Genomic DNA, 20,316 nt, shown 5'->3' with positions numbered 1-20,316 from the left:
AAGATATATCACCCCGTTTCTTACGTTACAAATGATTTGCATGTATAACAGACATGAAACTCATCATCCAAAAGCCGAGCACTTGCTGATACAACGCGGGCATTTCATGTAGAAACCCATCCGGGACTCCCTGAAATCTCGTTTTATTAAATTTTACCGAAATTCAAGCTTCCCGGCGCAATGACAGTTAGAATTTGGTCATCAGGTTTCTTATTCGGTGATATCTGCAATTCTATTTTAATGATTACTTTATGGGTATTGTTATAGCATGCACGTTCAGTCCCGCTTGCAATCAGTGCATTTGGCTTAAGCCACTCTCCACGCCGATGTATTTCACTGCGCTTTCAATCCAGAGGCTGCCGCTGATGCCTACGCCTCTACGGACCTGTCGGTCCGCGCTGACCGACTCGCTGCTGGATCGAGGGACCATTAGTTCTTTGCGTAACCGTGGAATGGTCAACCTGATATAATTAAAAACTATCGAGCATCTTGGCCTTGTAGCCTATGACAGAAATCCAAGCGTTTTTAAACCCACCGCTGACGCAAAATGTATCCATTGGGTCTTTGATCCAGCGTTAGGTCATGTTTTAGCAGCAGACGGTTGTGCAGCAGCAGCAGTTATGCCGGGGGATGTAATCACCCCGGATGCCCAAATGACGACGCAGTTTACGTGCCCTCTGACCTGGCATCAGTGCGGTAGAATTATTCAATGTATAATGCTGGAAAACTGGAAATTGGTCGATATTAAGGATTGTGTTTCATTCGCATCAGCATCGGGTACCAAAAGGCGGTACTGGAACGGTACGGGACAGAAAGCTATAAGCACACTGGGCTGCACTGGGTTCAATGAAAAATCGGTACCGACGCTGGCAGCCAAAGGTCGCAGATGCTTAGCCGAGCATCTAAGCGCTGTGAAAAACACTATGAAAACATAGTTAAAGACGGTACCATACGTACAATAGTTATTTCAGGCATTGCCTGCACCTCTTCGGATAACGTTCACGTTCTGGCAAGCTTCGATATGTTGTGGGCCAAGAGACCGAAGCTTCCGCTCCATAGTTTCATGAATGTCACCTTAAAAGCATCCGCTAGTAGTCATTTCCAAACGTCCACGACATGCGTAAGAATGAAAGCGAACAGGACACTGCTGTAACATGACGCTACGCATCGCCCACGCATTGTGTTGATTTATGTTGATATTGTACCGTTTAGAGGGTTCCAGTGGTCCCAGTCTCCATCAAAAGCAAACAGAAATAGGTTGAACGACAGACAAAATGCTGTGATGGGCAGCACCACAAACAAATGGAATAAGCTGCCGTTAAAACGTTCATAAATTGCAAACGTTCGGGGGAAAATAAAATTAACTCCGGACATAACATCCATACTTGAAAAAATCAAATCTGCATCAGAAATGCGAGCCATTACGAAACATAGCCTAGTGCGTTTTAGCACACTTATATCGGTGGATCACACTTCGACTTTATTTCACACAGTATGTGACTGATACGGAAAATCATAAATCAGTCCAGTGATGAAGGGTAACATTACGTTATATGAAATCTCGAAAGAAGAGTACGCCACTGGTCCATCCCAAAATGGGCTCAGCCTTCGCTGCCCCACGCGGTAACGCCCTGCCCACGGCGCGGACCGTGTCATTTCAGTCACGCAGAACGCCGATGCCCTACCCTTTCCTACTGCAAGTCATTTACAATCTTACTGAAGCAGAGAAAAGACCTTTAACAACATGTGCGTCTATGTATTATGTTCATCTGTCCTTTTTTAAAATACAGACCGAGCCTTTTCGTTAGATGCATTTCTGGAATCAGAACCCAAGTCAAGCAGTCCTTATCGCGTCAGCCCGTCACCAACCGCTCGTAAAATTCCAGGTCAATAGCATAATTTTGCCGCGGAATTTTAACGTCCCGCAACGCTCTGACGTCACCTGACCAGCCGCACGGACGCTGCCGCCGGCCATTCGTCAGGGGCAAATAGCGAGTGCCCCAAGTCCGTATTCGCGCTTTACCATTTTACAAATTCGGGGATGTGATAGACACTTAGTTTAACACTCGGGTGGAGGTGGGGGGGGGGGGGGGGGGGCATTTTGCCCCTCCAACAACGGTTTTTCCAGAATAACTTCCGAACGGCGCGGCCAGTATAAAAGCAGATGCCTTTCACAAGGCACACCTCTCCCCCACTCCCGGAGGACGGCCATCGCCGGCAGGGCGCAGTGTGTACCGGCCGACTGGGCTGCGCTCCGCAGCGAGCTGGTGCTCCGCGGCAACCGCAGGCACCAGAGGCGCTCAAGCTGAAGCTGTGACAGATGCCGCACGACAGCACCAGCCTTCCGCTCCAGCGCTGCGGGGTCACACCGCGGAGGCTCTCCCGTAGCGTTTACTCGAGGCCGTCGGCTGGGCGGTGCACGCTGCCCATTAAGAGAGGAGCTCCGTCGGCGGCAGCAGATCGAGGGCACACCCGGGGCGGTCACACGGTGCTGGAGTCACTGGCCGCTGCTAGCGGACCTCGCTGCAGGGCCCAGGTTCGGCAGCGCGCAGACATGGCGCGGGTGGGTTCCATTGTCCGGCAGTTGTCGTACTTGGCCGCCCAAACTTCGCAACACCACAGGTTGCGATGGAACGAGCCATACGGGTTCCGTGAGGTTAACAATTGATATTGCCCGGAAGAATCAGGGCTCTGGGTTAATTCACGGAAGAGCGCCGACTGCCAGATGACAGTAAACTAGCGAATGCTTTCATATCACACACGAAATAGCATTGAAACAAGCACGCATAACGCCCGGGCGTGATTTTGCAGTTATTTCTTTGCAATGCGAAACAGTGTCCCGCCAAACTCAGCTTGTAATAATGTTATGACATTGAAATCACTTGTCACGAAAATACGATATCACTGCTGGCTCAACGGAATTCACATCCACACATCTCGTTCATCTACCAGCGTGCAGTCGCAGATGCCACTTTCCCATCGATTGCCACGGTTAGGCAGCTAATGCCGTCCAGGCCTACGTGCTTGGTCAGTCACGTCGTGTTTGTGCACGTTTCCTGCACGTCGAAAGCGGCGGCCGATAAAAGCAGTTGTTTCATACTGGCGTTCAGGTCAGCTGGCCGACGGCCCACCTTAACCTTCTTGCAGTATGTTGCAGGTCACCTTTAGCACGCCTCCTGCATCCTCGTCCAAATTCACTGCGCTGACGCGGGGGTCAACACCGCGCAGCCAAGCACTGCGCTGCAGGCAGCTCAGCAGTCAACGGCGGGGGTTCCAAATACACATTGTTTGACAGCAAACGCTGCCACCCAGCTCGTGGTCCCTTGGTTCCAGCTGTGCCTTGACTCCAGCTTCCACCGACAACCTGTCCTTGGGCATTACCAGGACGGAGGTGGCTCTGTTGTCTCGGTTCGTTGGCCACCCGACTATGGCTTACATGCTGATGTTGATTTTTCAGATGTTTGTACTGTACGCCTGGTTCTGGATGTTTTCTTGTCGTTAATTCTTTGCATAAAGCTTTTCTTTCGCTTCCTTCGGATGGATGGTTCTATCAGCAGTTTCTCCCACACTAATATGAAGGGCCCTTGTACCTAAATTCTTTAGGAATGACATTTTTCGGAGCCCCTCGACGCCGACGTTGGCACCCGTGTTTCCGATCTTGCGGAATAACAGGTGAGTTCTGCAGGTGTTACATGTGCCCGGTGGATTTCTGATCGCCTCTGGGCTTTCTAACGTTGCCTTTCCGGAAGCTAGCGAACTCTTCGGAGAACCGTTACAGGAAATGATCCACAGTGCGGTACTTTACGGAAGCAAACGGTACAAAACTGCCGTTCGCAACACTCGTGACCGTAGGGCAAGTGTGGCATGTTCCACCGTTGGGCGAAACAAGCCACACTTAACTTAGCGCCTTCCAAGAATTGCCCATCGGCACGACTAACACGGCAGAGATGCGAAGAGGTGCTGACGATACCTGGCGGTCACCGGCGGCACAATCAGGCACAGCCGAGTCGGCACGAAAACAGCTTGACGTCAAAAAGTGCACGGACGTTTGGCATCGATAAAGAAGGCTAGCATACTTGATGGGTTTTAACCATGTCATGTTCACCAGTCCACGGTTGTGCTACGAACTGATCGTCCTTCGGTCCGACAGCAAGCGGCCAGCTTGGACTGACACGCTGTTAGGGGCGAACACATCGCGGTAATCACGGAACTCAAAACCTTAGTAAAGACACCTGCGTGGTTGAGTGGCTGAAGCTCAATCGCACTCAACGCAACTGCGGCAGAGCATGCGTGCTAAAACGGCAGATGATATTGCGCAGGACATCAACTACGAACAGATGTGAAGCATAACAAACGAATCGAAAAACCGTTCCAACGCCGGGAAAGTTATCAGGGGATAGCTTTCGATGGAAACAACGCGATCTGTACAATGGTCAGGGTAAATTATGCTAAGAATTGCACGCAGTTCAAATCAGGCTCAGTTTTCGAGTGGTGTGTTCAGACTTGTAGCAAATTCCGACCGCTTAACAAAGCGCGACCAGAACGACGGAAAAAGCTGGGTCACGATATCAAAGTACGTTTCGCTGAAGCAGCCTTGGGTTCCTCAGCTAGCACCACGATTCTAGGAGTCATCTTTGTGAAACTCAGCCCCACCCCACCCACATCCCATCAGTCCTGATACTCACCCATATCCCCACTTCCCGCCCCCTGATCCCACTCGCACCCCAGTCCCCCCTCCATTCCCACAGCCCGCCTCGCCCGGTCCTGTGGCCCGGCTCACATTGCCCGGCGCCACGACGTCGTTGCAGAAGTAGCAGCCGAGCTGGTGTCCGGGGATGAGCTGGCGCCGGTCGACGCCGTCGGTGGCGGGCGGCGCGGCGCCCGGCGGCCGGCTGCCGTGTCGCATCACCAGGTAAGAGTCGAAGCCGAGCGCGGCGTTGATCACCACCTGGCGGCCCGCGCGGCGCGTCAGCACACGGCCCAGTCGTGCGCTGGCACTGAGGGTTCAGGTATGTTAGAAGTCGGCAGAAGCGCTCGGAATGGGTAGCGGGCGTGAAGCGTGCCATTGGAAAACGGTGCACTCCGTGATCACAGGTGTGCCGGTGTGCGCAATGCCACGTTAAAATCATCCGACGACGTTCTTCCGTTGATGTTTTCTCTTTGTTCTTATTTTCTTCGCTGTTGTTGAAAGTCCTCGCTATTCTCATTTGCCAACCTTACTAAAATGACGTCAGTTTTGTCGTGACTGAAATCTCGGGCACCATAATTTTCTTCTTGTTAGTACCGCATTAAATTCTATTCACACCTGTCACTAATCTCTTAACTTGCAACTTATGTTGACTTATTTGTCGTCTCCTTCCGCGCGACTTTATTTGAACAGGTACCGGCGGTGTTTCTGGTCGATCTCCTTCCTTAAGACTCAGCTGAATGGCTTACCGCCATGTTCCCAGCTCGGATTGCTTGCAAACACAACATTGATGGTCGGCTGTCGCTTCCAACAGTGACGCACAGCCATAGAGGAGTCAAAGAGACAGTGATGCCTCCAGGATTTGTTTTGTGCAGCCGAAAATCCCAACAGTGAATGTCAGTGGTCCAAAACCGGCCAGTTTCTCACATGTACCCTCGTCTGGAAAATCAAAGGCTACCAGAAAATAATCACGGATCTTCTTTAGCAACCTTGTATTGATGCCACTGGATAGCTCCTTCCGTGATACATAATATCGGAAATCCTCGCAGGCTCAATATAATCGTTTTCTACCGAGAACAACCTAAATAAATAAAATCACAACGCAGGTGGAATCGCGCGATTTCCAACTACTTCTTTTTCGCTTTGCCCTCGCGTTTTCGCCAGAAAGTTGAGCCGTCAGTGCTCTGTCAAGCACGACTGAAAATATTAGGTCCATGCCTCAACATCGAATCATTCGGATAATACGCAGTGCAAATGTTGTCTGCTGCATTGTAATGGACGGCAAACAGATATTTGAATTTGGCGCACACCCTCACACCGGCATTATGATCCATACCACAAGCGCTCCGTGTTCATAATGCATACAGTTCACACACGGCGCGGACATGTCATGCTACCGGACCCGTGCTGATTACAGTACAGTGAAACAATTAGTCTCATTTTCGGGAGTCGCATGCCTGCAAACAAGGCCATCCAACCATGTCTGCTGTGTAACCTGTGCAGGGTCAACATATCAAAGTAAATACCAGGTGGAACGTGGAAAGTGCTACGTGCAACGACTGCTGCCATACCGGGTAGTCCCTCAAAGCGCTGCAATACAGTATGCTACGGCATTACCGCGTGCTCATGGAATATACGGATCATGGCCTCCTCACTCGTACGCAATATAAGGGTTCGCAGAAAGCTTAACGCCATTTCCATTTACGTCAGATGAACACGCGAGTGGACCTTTATCAGGAAACGTCTATAGCACAGCGTTGACACTTTTGTTGCACATCTTCGTGGTCATTTACGGAATGCTCCAGATGAAACATTAGTGCAGATGGAATAATTAATTGGATTGTCATTATTAATATATATATATATATATATATATATATATATATATATGCGTATAAACGTATGTACACATATGTATGCACATATACGTATATCACACGCACACACACACACGCATGCACGCACGCACGCACGCACGCACACACACACACACACACACACACACACACACACACACACACACACACACACACACACACACACACACACACACACACACACACACACACACACACACACACCACACACACACACACACACACATATATATATATATATATATATATATATATATATATATATATATCTCTCTCTCTCTCTCTCTCTCTCTCTCTCTCTATCTGCCTGTCTGCCTGTCTGCCTGTCTGCCTGTCTGCCTGTCTGCCTGTCTGCCTGTCTGCCTGTCTGCCTGTCTGCCTGTCTGCCTGCCTGCCTGCCTGCCTGCCTGCCTGCCTGCCTGCCTGCCTGCCCGCCTGCCTGTCTGCCTGCCTGCCTGCCTGCCTGTCTGCCTGCCTGCCTGCCTGCCTGCCTGCCTGGCTGCCTGCCTGCCTGTCTGTCTGTCTCTCTGTCTGTCTGTCTGTCTGTCTGTCTGTCTGTCTGTCTGTCTGTCTGTCTGTCTGTCTGTCTGTCTGTCTGCCTGTCTATCTATCTATCTATCTATATATCTATATATCTATCTATCTATCTATCTATCTATCTATCTATCTATCTATCTATCTATCTATATTAGCTTAGGATGCTCTTAATTCGATCTCTGAACTCCGGACATGGCGACTTGTAGCCAGACATCCCGGCCAACACGTTATCCAGAACAGCACCATATGCTTCCCATAGAATAGGAATTAGAGCACCAGTCTAGCAGTGGTTAGGTGGCAAACGCTCCTGGGTCCAGCCCAGGACCGAACAGCGCCTGACGACGGTCGGAGGAGTGCCAGCCGAAGGGTTATGAAGGCAGTAACAGCAGCGTGACGCCTCGTGCGGCGCGGGACCAGCGAGGCAGTAAGACATGTGAAAGTCGTCAGCTGTTGTGCAGACGATGCCAAAAGCCAAGCTCGTGAAGACAGAGACATTGGGCCGCCGATGTCAACGGCCTTCATCAATGCGTCGGGAAGTCTAGCTTTGATGCCAATTTAACAGGCGGAGGTACACTATCGCAGCGCAACGACACCCATAGTCCACAAACAGCTCACGTGAAATTGGCTGGCTACAAGTTCCGGTTAAACTCAAGACATCGATGAACTTGCAATGATGCATGGTTGTTCAATCGTGACCAAAGCAATTGTAATAATATCACGCAACTATTTGGGGTGGATATGAGCCGATCATAATCAGGTCTCACGCCGGTGTAGTTGTCACAGCACGGGGTGTGATGGCCAATTGGATAGAGCCATTGGTTCGCAGACGGGGGCCGGGTCTGAATCCCCGTTGCGCCACGGCCCCTGCAGTCGCTGGCACCCCATGCAATTGTGTGCAACGACGTGCACCGCGTTCTTTCCTGAAAGTTTTCAAAGCTAAATCTTTCTCGGCTTGGATTACAACGTCTTGCGTCCGAGATCACCTTCGGAAAAGGTGATACTGGCCGCCTCCTTCTCATTAGCATCGAACCTACCAGCCCGGGGTTTGAGAACATCCGTTGGCCAGTTGCAAACGGCATATTCGTCCACCCCGTGCCGTTGACTTCACGTCTTGGTCAGCCCTGGTCACTGAAATGACACCGACCCCTAAAACGCCCCTAAAACGCCTGCTAAAAGCGTCCCAAAACGGGTGGATCCGTTGTCTGCGCACGAGAGCAACAGCAGCCGTCCTAACACATTGCGGACAATAGCTCACCAGAGCAGGCAACGTGCAAACGCATAACAATCTACGCAGCACGATGTTCAATGCATTGGGCTTTTTGTTGCTGCAAACCGCATGCACCTGGAATCAGTAGTTGCAAAGATCTTTGCTTCCACACAATATGATGGCCGAGCCAAGACCGGTCACTCAACTTGAAGATTTGTTCATCGCCCGAGTCAGACTCACGCGGCCTGCGACCTCCCTTGTAATCATTGGGGCTTTACAACGCGCTGAGCTGCTGAGGCTACGCTCGTGAGGTGTCGCCTGGCTGTCACAGCGGTAGACGGCAGGTGACCCGTACCTCCAGTCCCCAAGACGCGCAGCTTAATCGCTACATTACCGATGCCCTGCGTTCTCGCTCGTAACAATACTGTCAAGGACAATATGGAACAAACGTTATAACTGGGATCAAGAGACAGCCACTTCGCGCATGAATGCCATTAAATGCTAAAGGTTGCCACAAAGACATGGCTCCTCTACAGCAGGCAGCAATCATCATCCACGCCCGTGCTGGTGTAGAACAGAATATGCAGTTTACCACGGCGTACTTGGCACAATTAAGCGGTATAAAACAGCACATTCAGTCAAACAAGCCACACCCAACAGGTTAGAAAAGGGCAGGTTTCTTCAAAGAATCGAAAAAAGGCGGCAGCACGCAGCCGGCACACCAGACTGAACGGCAGCACAACAGCCTGCAAGTGGAGAAGTTTTCCCGCATTTTGACATTCATCAGACACCACTTGCACTCTCAACGCCACCGCCCAATGGTCGCTGTGGGCGGCTGTCGTACCCCGGCCACACCTGGGCGGGAGCCGGACTTTATGGCCAGCCCCGACTCAGCAGAGGGGCTCAGCAGAGGGGTCGCTGAGGTGGCGTCCCGCCCCCATCAGAGGAGGTCACGCCAACCCCTGCTGCCGTGCAGTCAGCGCCCGTCGACGGGAGAGGGGGGGGGGGGGGGCCCACCTTCTGGTGGGCGGCGCCCATGACGGTCGGCAACCAGCGGCTCTCTCGGCTGTCCATCAGCAGGAAGAGCAGGTCGTGCTCCGTGACGAGCTGTCGCAGCCGGTGCACGTCGGCCGCCACCTGGCCGACCTCGGCCGCGCCCACCGGATGGCCCGGCATCGGTACGCACAGCTCGACACCCTCCGACACCTGGCCGCCAAACGGGGGATGTACACGTGCGCCGCCCGCCGCGCGCCGGCCACGCCATCTAACGGTCAGTCGGGCGCGTCATCCAACAAACCACAGGGCGGCCGGGCAGGCGGCTCCGACCGCGCCGTACGTGATCGGCACGACGGATCCAAGCACGAGGCGCACCGCCACGGCAGGCATGCACCGCACGCGCGGAAACACGACAGTGGCAACACTACGGTTTTCAAGGACTCCGATCTCGCTTGCCAAGCAAGACACAAGCGCATGCCATGTCTAAACGGCTAGAATAACGCAACATCTACACGCCACTGCTAGCCTCACAAACAGGATGTGGTTCGTGCGTGAGCCCGCAGTTGCGCCGCCCTACCACCTGCGCCACCCCGGCCTGCCGCGTCCACAGCCCGGCACCGCGCCGCTGCCGCGGCGGCGGCAACGGCCCGACCGCGCTCCTCACCACGCCCGGGAAGATGTCGCGCAGGCGGGCGGCCGCCGCCACCGCCTTGGGCCGCCGCTGCACCGAGTCCTCGAAGGTGAACAGGCTCTGCCGCACCGGGTTGGAGTAGGAGACGACGCCGTTGTCGATCAGCGTGATGTGCCGCACACCCCAGCCCTGTGGCGACCAACGGAGGCGACTTCAGACGGGGCGCTCACCGCCTCACGTGCTGTGCCGACCGCCCCAGCCCTGTGGTGGCCGGCCTCAGACAGAGTAGTCCCAATCGCAGGCAGGTGAGCGATGGCACGAAGTCGTTGAACAGGAGATCATGCGATCATGAACATGTACGTCTACGCGATCAGTCATCCAAGTGTTACAAAGTCGTTGGTGCTTGTTTAGGTAAAATGATGCGCAGCCAAAACAGCTTTGGGCATCCAACTGCTTTGTTCAAACGTGGATCATCATGACGAGCGGAGCGTAGCACAAGCCTGCGATCTGACGTTTGTTTCGAGTTTGATGCCCTTCTGGTCAAAAGTGCAGATCTATATTGTCCCACGTTGTAACCTCATACTGAAGCTTCATTTCCGAATCATTTGATTGGGACGTCATTTTCCCATACGAAACCAAGTTCAACATACTTACGTATTAATGCTGGATGCAGACACATGCATCACCTCTAGTCTACACAGTTTATTCATGTAAACAATTTAAGACAAAACTAGCATATCACTTCCACAGCACTAAACTGTTACTTCATTCGCCAGTGTGTCTAAATAAAATCCCTGGTCTCTGCATCAAACTTCAAAATGCACAAAAAAACTCACCACCACGTACTGGGCACAGATCTTCATACAGCAGTCAAAGTTGGATTCATCCCAAGACGGCTCAGTGTTGTGACAATTGGTCAACGCCTAGGGCCATTTGGCTCCCGATCCTGCTTCATGTTCACACATGTTCCGTTGGGAATGCAGCTTGTATTTGGGCCTGAGGTGTTTGAGCTCGTTGTGGCCTCCAACCTTAACTGAACCACATGCGTGCTTTAGTCGAAGTCCAGTTTGCTGGCGATTTACCGTTTATGTTACGACCTCAGTTGTCAGTTCAACATTGGGGCATCCAAACTAAATGTGATGTGGGTCAATGTAACTACGAAATCAAGCGCTTTAAGCGGTTTCGGTCATGGGTCCTGTCTACGTAACTATGTATGATGATTTGAAACTGAATCTGGGTGATGAGTCAAAGGCCATGGTGCGCACCATGGTCCTATTGAATTTTACCTTCAGCCAATGACAATGCCAATTCCAATGCCTCTGGATGGTCAATCCGGAGCAGGTTAATGCGACGACAGATGCACCGTCAGTCAATTGACTTTCCCTGTACAGCGCAGGCCTCCACGACAGAAACGCGGTACGATCGACTCGCTGCAATGGGCCCATGAAACATACACTTTTATCGAGGCCGGAATTTTTGTAGTCACCAGCATCAGCTAGGAAGCGAACATAACTCCAAATTATTGGTTTATGAATCTTTGATTTATATCAACCACCTTCGTGTGTTTCATACAGCACAGCAATGTCCAATTGGGTAGGCTAATGTAATCCTTTCAGGAAAAAAGTGCAACTGTTTTGCGGCGACGTGACCCGGGAGGACACCGGGTATAAAATAAGAAATTATTGCCTAGCAAACAGAAGATATTCCCACCTCCCTGTTTTTCTCTCATGCTTCCTTCTTTTATATTAGTCTGTACATCCCCCTTTCCAGCTGGGCCGTTTCAACCGTAAATGCTTGTTAAACCATAAAAACAGCAAGCTCCATCAAGCCACTGCATCGCTGTGCCCTTTACTTAACATTCAGCTATGGCAAACAAATGCATCGATTCGTTGTTTACTTAATCAGCTGTTGCAACTCGCACGTGCTACGTGCGTCACGTAAGCTTCTGGTTCGGCAAAGAATCTAGCCTACCTGACGTCGTTTTACGAGGACATCGTGCATCCACCACACCATCAGTACAAGTGGCGACACTACAGGGTGGCAACACGGGACAAACAAACGTGTGATGCTGACTAGCAATAAGTCAAACTACACAGAGCGTTAACCAGCTAGGCTGATTCGAACATGAGGCGACAAAATAATCCGCCCCGCCAAACGTTGAGCTGAAATTCGGTTTCAGTGCGAAGCCAATTGGGTGGGTCCACCGGCTGTTCATCAAGTAGTAACGCAGCCGCTGGTAGGCCGACGGGAGGTTGTTGCAAATATCCCGATGGTTATCAGACAGCACAATGTACAATAGATAGGTCACGTTAAGTCAGCGGACTGCAATTGACCGGGACTGGCGTCGTGGTTCGTCGGCAGGCCACGTCAGGTCAGGTCACGCTAGCATGTCACGTCAGGTCAGGTCAGGTCAGACAAGGATGCCGAAGCCGAGGTCGGCGGGTGGCCTGGTGGGTGCCGCCGCGAGTCGGCCGTCACGCAGTCACGGGGTTGCTCCGAGCGCTCACCAGCAGAGCCCTGGCCACGTTACAGCCGAGCGTGCCGGCTCCGAGAAGCAGACATCGAGCCGAGGTCATACGCTCCAGCTCGAGCTCCGGCACCAGACGCCACCGCATCAGCTTCAGGTTCAGGTCCACCGCGCTGGACGCCAGCCTGTCGGCCGGCCGACGCAGGTCACGGTCACACGCGGGCCGGTCGATGTCGGGCAAGATCACACGCGGGCCGGCCGATGCAGGGCAAGGTCACACGCGGGCCACCCGACGTAGGTCACGGTCACACGCGGGCCGGTCGGTGTCGGGAAATGTCACAAGCGGGCCGTCTGACACAGGTCGCGGTCATACGCGAGCCGGCCGACGTAGGTCCCGATCACACGCGAGCCGGTCGATGTAGGGCAAGATCACACGCGGGCCGTCTGACACAGGTCACGGTCACACGCGAGCCGGCCGACGTAGGTCCCGGTCACACGCGAGCCGGTCGATGTAGGGCAAAGTCACACGCGGGCCGTCTGACACAGGTCACGGTCACACGCGAGCCGGCCGACGTAGGCCACGGTCACACGCGGGCCGGCCGACGCGGATCATGTTGCTCGTTACCTAAGTTGTGCCGCCTTATGAGTAAATCACCACGCCGAATCCTTAAGATATTCGACATCGCTTAGGCAAGTGGTAAGAGACCTATAATCGGTGTGAGAGATCACCAAATTCGGTGTGAGAGATCACCACGAACGGTGTCTGAGATCACCACGATCGATGCGAAAGATCACCACAACTGGTGTGAGATAACACCACGACGCTCCGGATCCTACCCGATGTGCCACCAAATAGTTGCGCGTACGTAATCACGGACAGGTGGTGAGGCTCACGTACAACGTCGGCTCCATGCTTGAGCTGAGGTTAACCAGGCGCGGGCCCATCTTGCCTCTTTCGTTTCGCTCCCAGCCGGTCACCGACGGCGGCACGTCGGAGCCGCCGCCATCTTCATGCGACAGTCGTAACTTCAGTATCAGACTGTGTCCGACAGAGCGCGCTCCTCCGCGGGTAACGTCTCGCCAGCAGAGCACGCGGACGTCAGGCCGATCTCGCCCCCTATCGGGGTGGGGAGCAGTCAGCAGCTGTGAGCACATCGCAGCACCGACGGACTTTTGTGCAATCTAAACAGCCTCGCAAGACGCGGAGATAATTTGTATGCGGCGCATGGCAAGCTTTTTGCAACACGGCTATCAATGGTTTTTAGTATCCGCAAAAAACTTGGTCAGAGCAAGCCACGTGCCATGCTAGAAAATGCTAATCTTCGAAAACAACGTTAAAATGATCAAATCTCGAACATACAATTCGAAGTCGGAAACATGAAGAACACAGAAATCGTAGTAAAAAATCAGGTGGCCTACCAATTCAAAGGTCAGAAAGTCACTGTCAGTAACGTGATATCGGAATAAAACAAGCATTCGGTTGAAAGCTAGATGAAGTTAAAATCTGCTCGTCAGATCCAGCCAGAACTGCCTGGAGCCACACTGGAACTTGACCAGCTTCCAGACATCTCCAACAGCGCAGCGTGCAACCATTCAAAGGTCCACCTTCAAACTCAAGCTCAAAACCCAGCGGAATAGAGATGAAAAGGTAGAGCGTTCGGTGTCCTATTTACGACTTTGGAAGTAGCCCCAGTCGCTTTGGGCCGCCTGCAACCCGAAGTTGCCAGCGACCGCCCTCCCTGCACCAGCGCATGCCCGTCTCACCAGTGGTGCCAGTAGAGCACCAGCAGGTTGCGCAGCGGCCAGCCGGGGTGCTGAGGGTCGGCGCTGGGGTCGCAGAAGGCCAGCAGCAGCTCGCCGGCCGGCGGCGCGCTGCCCAGCCGCTGCAGTGGCAGCACGGACACCTCCGGCAGCAGCTGCAGCAGGAAGGCGGGCGGCGAGCCGGCGGCTGACACGGCCGACTCCAGCTGCGCTATCTGGGGGACGGCACAACACGCGGCGTGACGGCGGCCTCGTCACGCATCACGCTTGTGCGCACACGCGTACGTACGTGTCCCCCCGTCCCCACACGCACAAACACACATCATCAGTGGCACGCACTGAAGGGTGGATGCCGGTCCAACAGAGTTCAAGCACATGCTTGACAGAGGCCCGCCATACCCCTATGCAGAATCTGTCTGTTGGTAATCACGTGCGCTTTAAGCAGGGACGTGGTATTGTTTTACGAAATAATTGAGACGAAGCAATGGTCCCGCCACAGCTGCTCCAGACCAGGCTGACCCTTTAATGGACATCTACATTGGCGGTCGCTGATCAGTTAAATAAACGAACTGGGACGCAGTCCCACATAGTTTGTCACCCTAAGGGTTAGGTATCCTACGATCTTCCCATTGAGCCACCAGGCTATCACGCTGCGTCACCTGGCCAGCTGACAACGCCTCAGACAGCTGCTGCGGTGGTTCCAGTGCAGCTACAGAAGATGGCTGTTTGAGTGCAGGAAATCCAAACCAGTAGAAGAAGTCATACTTCTTTAGGTCCTGCCAGCGCACAAACAGTGCAGAATGACAATCAAGTTGGAAAAAATAGTAAACAAGGTGAACAGGGTATACAAAGCGCTGGGGCTCAGCCGGATGCTTAGGGCCAAAGGCGACGCTACAAAATGCACTAACACACTGGCTTAGAAAAAACCTGCCATAGTAGGGCCTATCTACGAAGGCTTCACTTCATCACATCACACGACGAATTCACTGGGGGCGAATAAACAAAAAGCCGTAAGGATGGCAGCAGCGCGAAACCCTCAACGGCAGTCACTCAGACTCAAACGTAAAACCAGCGTACCGCAAATGTGACCAGCAGGAACGGATTGAGCAGGCACGGTGTCTCAAGAGCCGTGCCATCGGTAATTGCCCGCAGAATGGTGCGGCCATGCTCTTGCAGGAGACGAGCCTTGTCAAATTCCTTAAACGCCTCCCTGGTATTCGTATTTATCAGGAGGCCTGGACACGCAAGGTCGCCGGGAGATCTGCAACAGGCGTCACACTGGTACAAATGGCAGCTGACGGAATGGATCAACAGCCGTCACCCTGGTACAGCTGGCGGCTGACGGAATGGATCAACATACGTCACGCTGGCACAGATGACAGCTGACGAAATGGATCAACAGATGTCCAGATGTCACGCTGGTACAGCTGGCGGCTGACGACATGAATCAACAGATGTCATGCTGGTACAAATGGCAACTGGCGACATGGATCAACAGACGTCACGCTGGCACAGATGACAGCTGACGAAATGGATCAATCAACAGATGTCATGCTGGTACAGCTGACAGCTGACGAAATGGATCAACATACGTCACGCTGGCACAGATGACAGCTGACGAAGTGGCTCGCCCAAGACATAGTCAGCATTGTGCGCCCATCCACAACATGCACATACATTTGATTATTTTATGCTTCAGGCAACATGCAATTTACTATCGCGGGGTTATAGCCAACTTCGATCACTCTTTACGTTCAAACTAATCCCCTTTTCTTTTGCGCCTAAACACAGCCGCCCTGCACTCATCCCGCAGAATTTTCGCATCTGGTGTCCTCATCACAGAGCGACCCTGAACACTTTGCTGTCAGGGTCAGCCTCAACAGGCAGGCAGGCGGTGGGCTTGTTCCGATTTTCCAGGCTTGGTGAAAAGGGGGCTAATCTGGTATCCCAGAACGAGTTCGCGTCCTCATGCTGGGTCACCGAGGTGACCAGTTGATGTGAGAACACACTTAAGTCGCCAAGGTGTGATACACGCTGAAAATTGAAACCACTCCTGATGTTGAAGTGCGCTAAGCAAGGCTCTTAGATTACTTTCTTGATAACATAGAACTTAAATAGTTTTAAAACGGCCCACAAAGACTGAGTGAAACATGCTTTGAGTTATGGCAGACCAGAGTGACCCAAGCAAGGCATGGGAGCCTCGTATGGAGCATAATCTGGAAACCGTGTCACAAGATAGATATGGAGCAGGCTGCAGAATGAACCCAAGAGAGTGAGGAGATTGAAAAGTGCAGTAATGATTAGGCAAGCTGATGAGGGACTCGATAGGGCACCGCCACTAATATATGGAGTCCAGAAGCCTGAAAAGGAAGTGTCTACATGAACACAGATTATCATTATGCACAACAGCACATAGTTACTATTCACCATTTCAATCATACCAGATAAATTATGGGCATATAGACAACATGTTCTTCATATATGGCGGCGCTTTCCAGATTTTTAAGCAAGGTTTCGCTCAAGGTGGATCAAATTATGATTCCCCAAAACAAATGCAAGCAAAAACATTACAACCTACTTATGACCAAGCTTATCTAAGCAGCTGACGGGTTCAGAGGCACAGAGACCACACACGCTCCGGCACAGAACTGTACTTGGGCAACACAAAACAAACCACAAAGTTGACCCTCAGTATGTTGTCGTCCCTGAACACGCCACGCCAGTGAGACAATGCTCCGTTTTTGGGGTGACATCTCCAGACATTTTCAGCTCAGTGCAGGTGGCGTACTGCAGTGCATGTGGCCACATCACTTTTCACCGAGCACCTTCCTGTTGACGGTGCCTGGATCACGGGCGCAACGACACCTCAGAAAGTAGGTGTAGGAGTTCTGTCCGGAGAGCACGGCGCGCTCGAGCCCCACACGGCGGTAGGTGAGAGGAGACTTCTGGGCTGGGAAAATCGTCAGGTCTGACGACGGCCCCCTATCAGCTCCTACACCCTCCAGGGGTCTGGCCTGCTAGCGCTGAAACCGTCTCCGCCGCCGTGACACCTGCGCGGCCGGTCGGCAGCCTACAGCGCCACCAACCGGGCCCGTTCGCCCCGAGCTACGGCCAGAGCACAGCAGCATGGAGTCCTGAGTCAGCACCCCGGCCTCTTCGACGGCGTGCCACGCGTCCTGTCCGGGGAGCCCTCCGCAATATATATATATATATATATATATATATATATATATATATATATATATTCGGACCCTCCTTCGCTGCCGGCGCCAAAATGCTGCAGGTCGTTCAGGAAAAGACGGTGCTTGCTGCTGTGCGCTTGCGTATCGCTGACAGATGTTGCGCCAGTTGCGAGCGAGAAAACGGCCGCTCCGCGGGCAGATCAAGTGTCGTCGGCATTGGGGCGGCGTCGGCGCCGCGCCGTGCGCAGCCTGCATCCTGTTGTTGGTGCTGATGTTTGCTATCTTGCAGAGAATGATCGTAGAAAACGATGCCGCTGGCTAGTCCTCGTCCAGCTTTGTATGTTGGAAGTTCTGTAGAAAATCTGGAGAGGGTGTTTGCCGCCATTTGATACCGCCCTGCGCGTCTGTCATCAGCGGCACAGGTCGCCTTTGGTCACAGTACGCCGGGACGCGCACAAACGACGGCGCTGCCCGCGCTTTCCTCATAGCTGTCTCGTGGCAGCTTTACCAAACAAAGCTTCGTTTGTTGCTCAGCAGGTGGTGCAGCAGGTCCACGTGCTCCGCCGTTTCCTCGGAGAACAGCCATGCAGTCATGAGCTACATGGGCGACAAACCTAAGCACACTGTGCAATTTTGCCTATGACTGCCTTGTTGACCCTCACATACATCAGTGATTCAGGGGAGGCTGTATTTGCTGACCAGGCACACTGCAACTTTACAGCTTACTGCCCACTCAGACATACACATACACACAGTGGGAGTGTCAAGCCCCTTTGTGAGTCACTTCATCCCATGCTTCAACCTAGGGTATTGCTCAGCATTCTCAAAACATGGGGTACCATGGGATCCATAGACACCATGCTCCTATGCCTATGCCCTGGGTAGTTGTCTTTCTCACCTCAGATCTCATTTTGACCATGCCACATTTCACCCTGAGCCTTTTTATGGTTAAAACCCTGATTGGAAGCAGCTACAAGAATGCCAGTGAATGGACAGTGACTAGTGGTGGTGAGTGCTCAGTGGTCATGGTTGTTCCTGTGCTCCTTGTGACAGCTACCAACCTCTCAAATGATGCAGAGTCCACATTGAAGAGAGCTGGCATTCCACAAGCAGTGCTGTTACTGAAGTATCCAGTCAAAGATACAGCTTCTTCTTTCAGGCACAATACATCCAGCTTGAGCTGACTAAATTTGTGCCAAAATCCTGTATCCACAGATGATGCAAATGGTAAAAACTGTAAAGGCATCTCTTTGCTCATCTTACGAAATTGTTTTTTTTTCAATTTCTAGAGCTACCTGAAAATAACACATCCAATGTCATTGGGCATCCTCTCTTCATATCTTAGGATGACATACTCTTTGATGAGGGCTCTAAATCCCAACTCTAACTCAAAGGGGCATTGGTCATGCATCAGCAGAACACACCTTTAAAAGTAATGCTTACTTTATGGTCAAATCACTGTTGTTGCAATCTCAACTTCAGTCATTTTACTATAGCAAAGCAATGACAAGCAAGGAACCTATGCCATAACTTTCTACAACCTTTTCTATGACAAACCAACAATATTTGGAACAATACTGAGACATGACCAAATGCAATCCCTCCTCTTTGTCATGCTACCTAAATGACAATGGGCATGGGCACTTAATAGAAAACAGTCTCACCATACCTGAAGCCATACATCTAAACTCAAACTGAAAAGTAACATGTAATGCACATATAACAATCCTCATGGGAAGGTAATATGGTACCATAATTGTGGCAGTAACCACACCAACTCAAGAACACATCTACAACAACTGAAGATAGTTTGGAGGAATGCAGGACATTAAAAATTGCATCCCACATTTTCATATACATAAGGACCAATGGACAACAAAGGTAGGTGCTCAAACACATCAGAAGCATCTGTGTAACATATGTGCACAGGGTGATCTGAAGACCTGACAGTCCATGCAACCACAAGTGCTTATATACATATTTTGTCTGCTTTGTTTATTAAGTAAAAAATTTAGCTGTAAACTAACCACACCTGGTACGTTATTCACCCCTTAATTTAACAGCATAGTACTCTCACCAAATGCTGTCCAAAGCAGGGTAGTCTTAATTAAGATTTATATCTATCCTCTAATATCAGACAATTACAGCCAATAAACAAGAAACAAAAGATAAGGCATTCATAAGAATGTAAAAAACGAAAGCAAAACTCTACATAAGGGAACCTTTAATCCGATAAATCAGCAAAATTCCAGCCATCCACAGCAGCTATGCTGCATGGACAAAGCAAGGCCTCTCACGCAACTATCTAGCCCTGTCCTGACATTGCACGATTCTTTAAAATGATGACCAGTGCACAATGATGCGTAGAAGCCAATGCATCAACCCCTGTCTCATGCAACTTGCCGATGTAAACAAACTCAACAAACGTTAGATAGCCTTGAACGAACTACAGCGGTTAGCTGTAGCAGCCGCGCAAGTTCTGTCTACCGTATAGCAAGGGCATCCGCGTGAATGCCAATACTAAATAATAACATCTTTCAAACACCCATTGGATGAACAGCATGATATGGTACGCTCAAGAACATCAGAATACCCCGGTGCTCACACTAGATTGAGCCATTCCAGAAAAATGTATCTGTCAGCCCTAAACTTTTCTCAGTGCCCCCACGTCAATAAAATGTTCGATTCAAATTATAAACGTGCAGCAAAACATTAAATAAAGTATCGCACAATGTTCTCAAGCAGCATTATACTGAGCAGCAACAATAGTTGAGACAAATCACATTAGCAGATGGTGTCCTATGAAACAGGCTTCGAAATCCAAGGGAAGGTTATGGTGCCCGGTGTAGGCTTGGTGTTTCATATTTGAATTGATTCTGCAATTTTGAATTCAGCAACATCTTTAACTACCAGCGGATGGACATTTTGACGAATTTGTGACGAAGATTTCCGTATGACGTGTTTTAGTGAA

At 51.5% G+C, this 20,316-nt stretch overlaps 1 protein-coding gene across 1 annotated transcript in view; it reads right to left on the bottom strand.

Annotated features, from left to right (window-relative positions):
- The window catches only part of LOC119107379 (ubiquitin-like modifier-activating enzyme ATG7), a 31,985-nt gene extending 13,369 nt beyond the window's left edge, over window positions 1–18,616 (bottom strand). The window contains exons 1-9 of the mRNA XM_037230812.1: window positions 18,407–18,616; window positions 15,241–15,424; window positions 14,823–14,939; window positions 14,167–14,378; window positions 13,301–13,519; window positions 12,443–12,587; window positions 9,969–10,124; window positions 9,326–9,514; window positions 4,781–4,948 (exon numbers count right to left, since the gene is read on the bottom strand). Of these exons, the coding sequence (XP_037086707.1) occupies window positions 4,781–4,948; window positions 9,326–9,514; window positions 9,969–10,124; window positions 12,443–12,587; window positions 13,301–13,519; window positions 14,167–14,378; window positions 14,823–14,939; window positions 15,241–15,424; window positions 18,407–18,603 (1,587 nt within the window). The 5' untranslated portion in view covers window positions 18,604–18,616. The remainder of the gene's footprint in view (window positions 1–4,780; window positions 4,949–9,325; window positions 9,515–9,968; window positions 10,125–12,442; window positions 12,588–13,300; window positions 13,520–14,166; window positions 14,379–14,822; window positions 14,940–15,240; window positions 15,425–18,406) is intronic.
- Window positions 18,617–20,316: the final 1,700 nt, after the last annotated feature.

This window comes from Pollicipes pollicipes, unplaced genomic scaffold (genome assembly GCF_011947565.3).
Source record: "Pollicipes pollicipes isolate AB1234 unplaced genomic scaffold, Ppol_2.1 Scaffold_6686;HRSCAF=7923_pilon_pilon_pilon, whole genome shotgun sequence".
NCBI classification, from domain to species: domain Eukaryota; kingdom Metazoa; phylum Arthropoda; class Thecostraca; order Pollicipedomorpha; family Pollicipedidae; genus Pollicipes; species Pollicipes pollicipes.
Note: the sequence above shows the minus strand (reverse complement) of the source record. Positions and strands in the feature narration are given on the sequence as shown.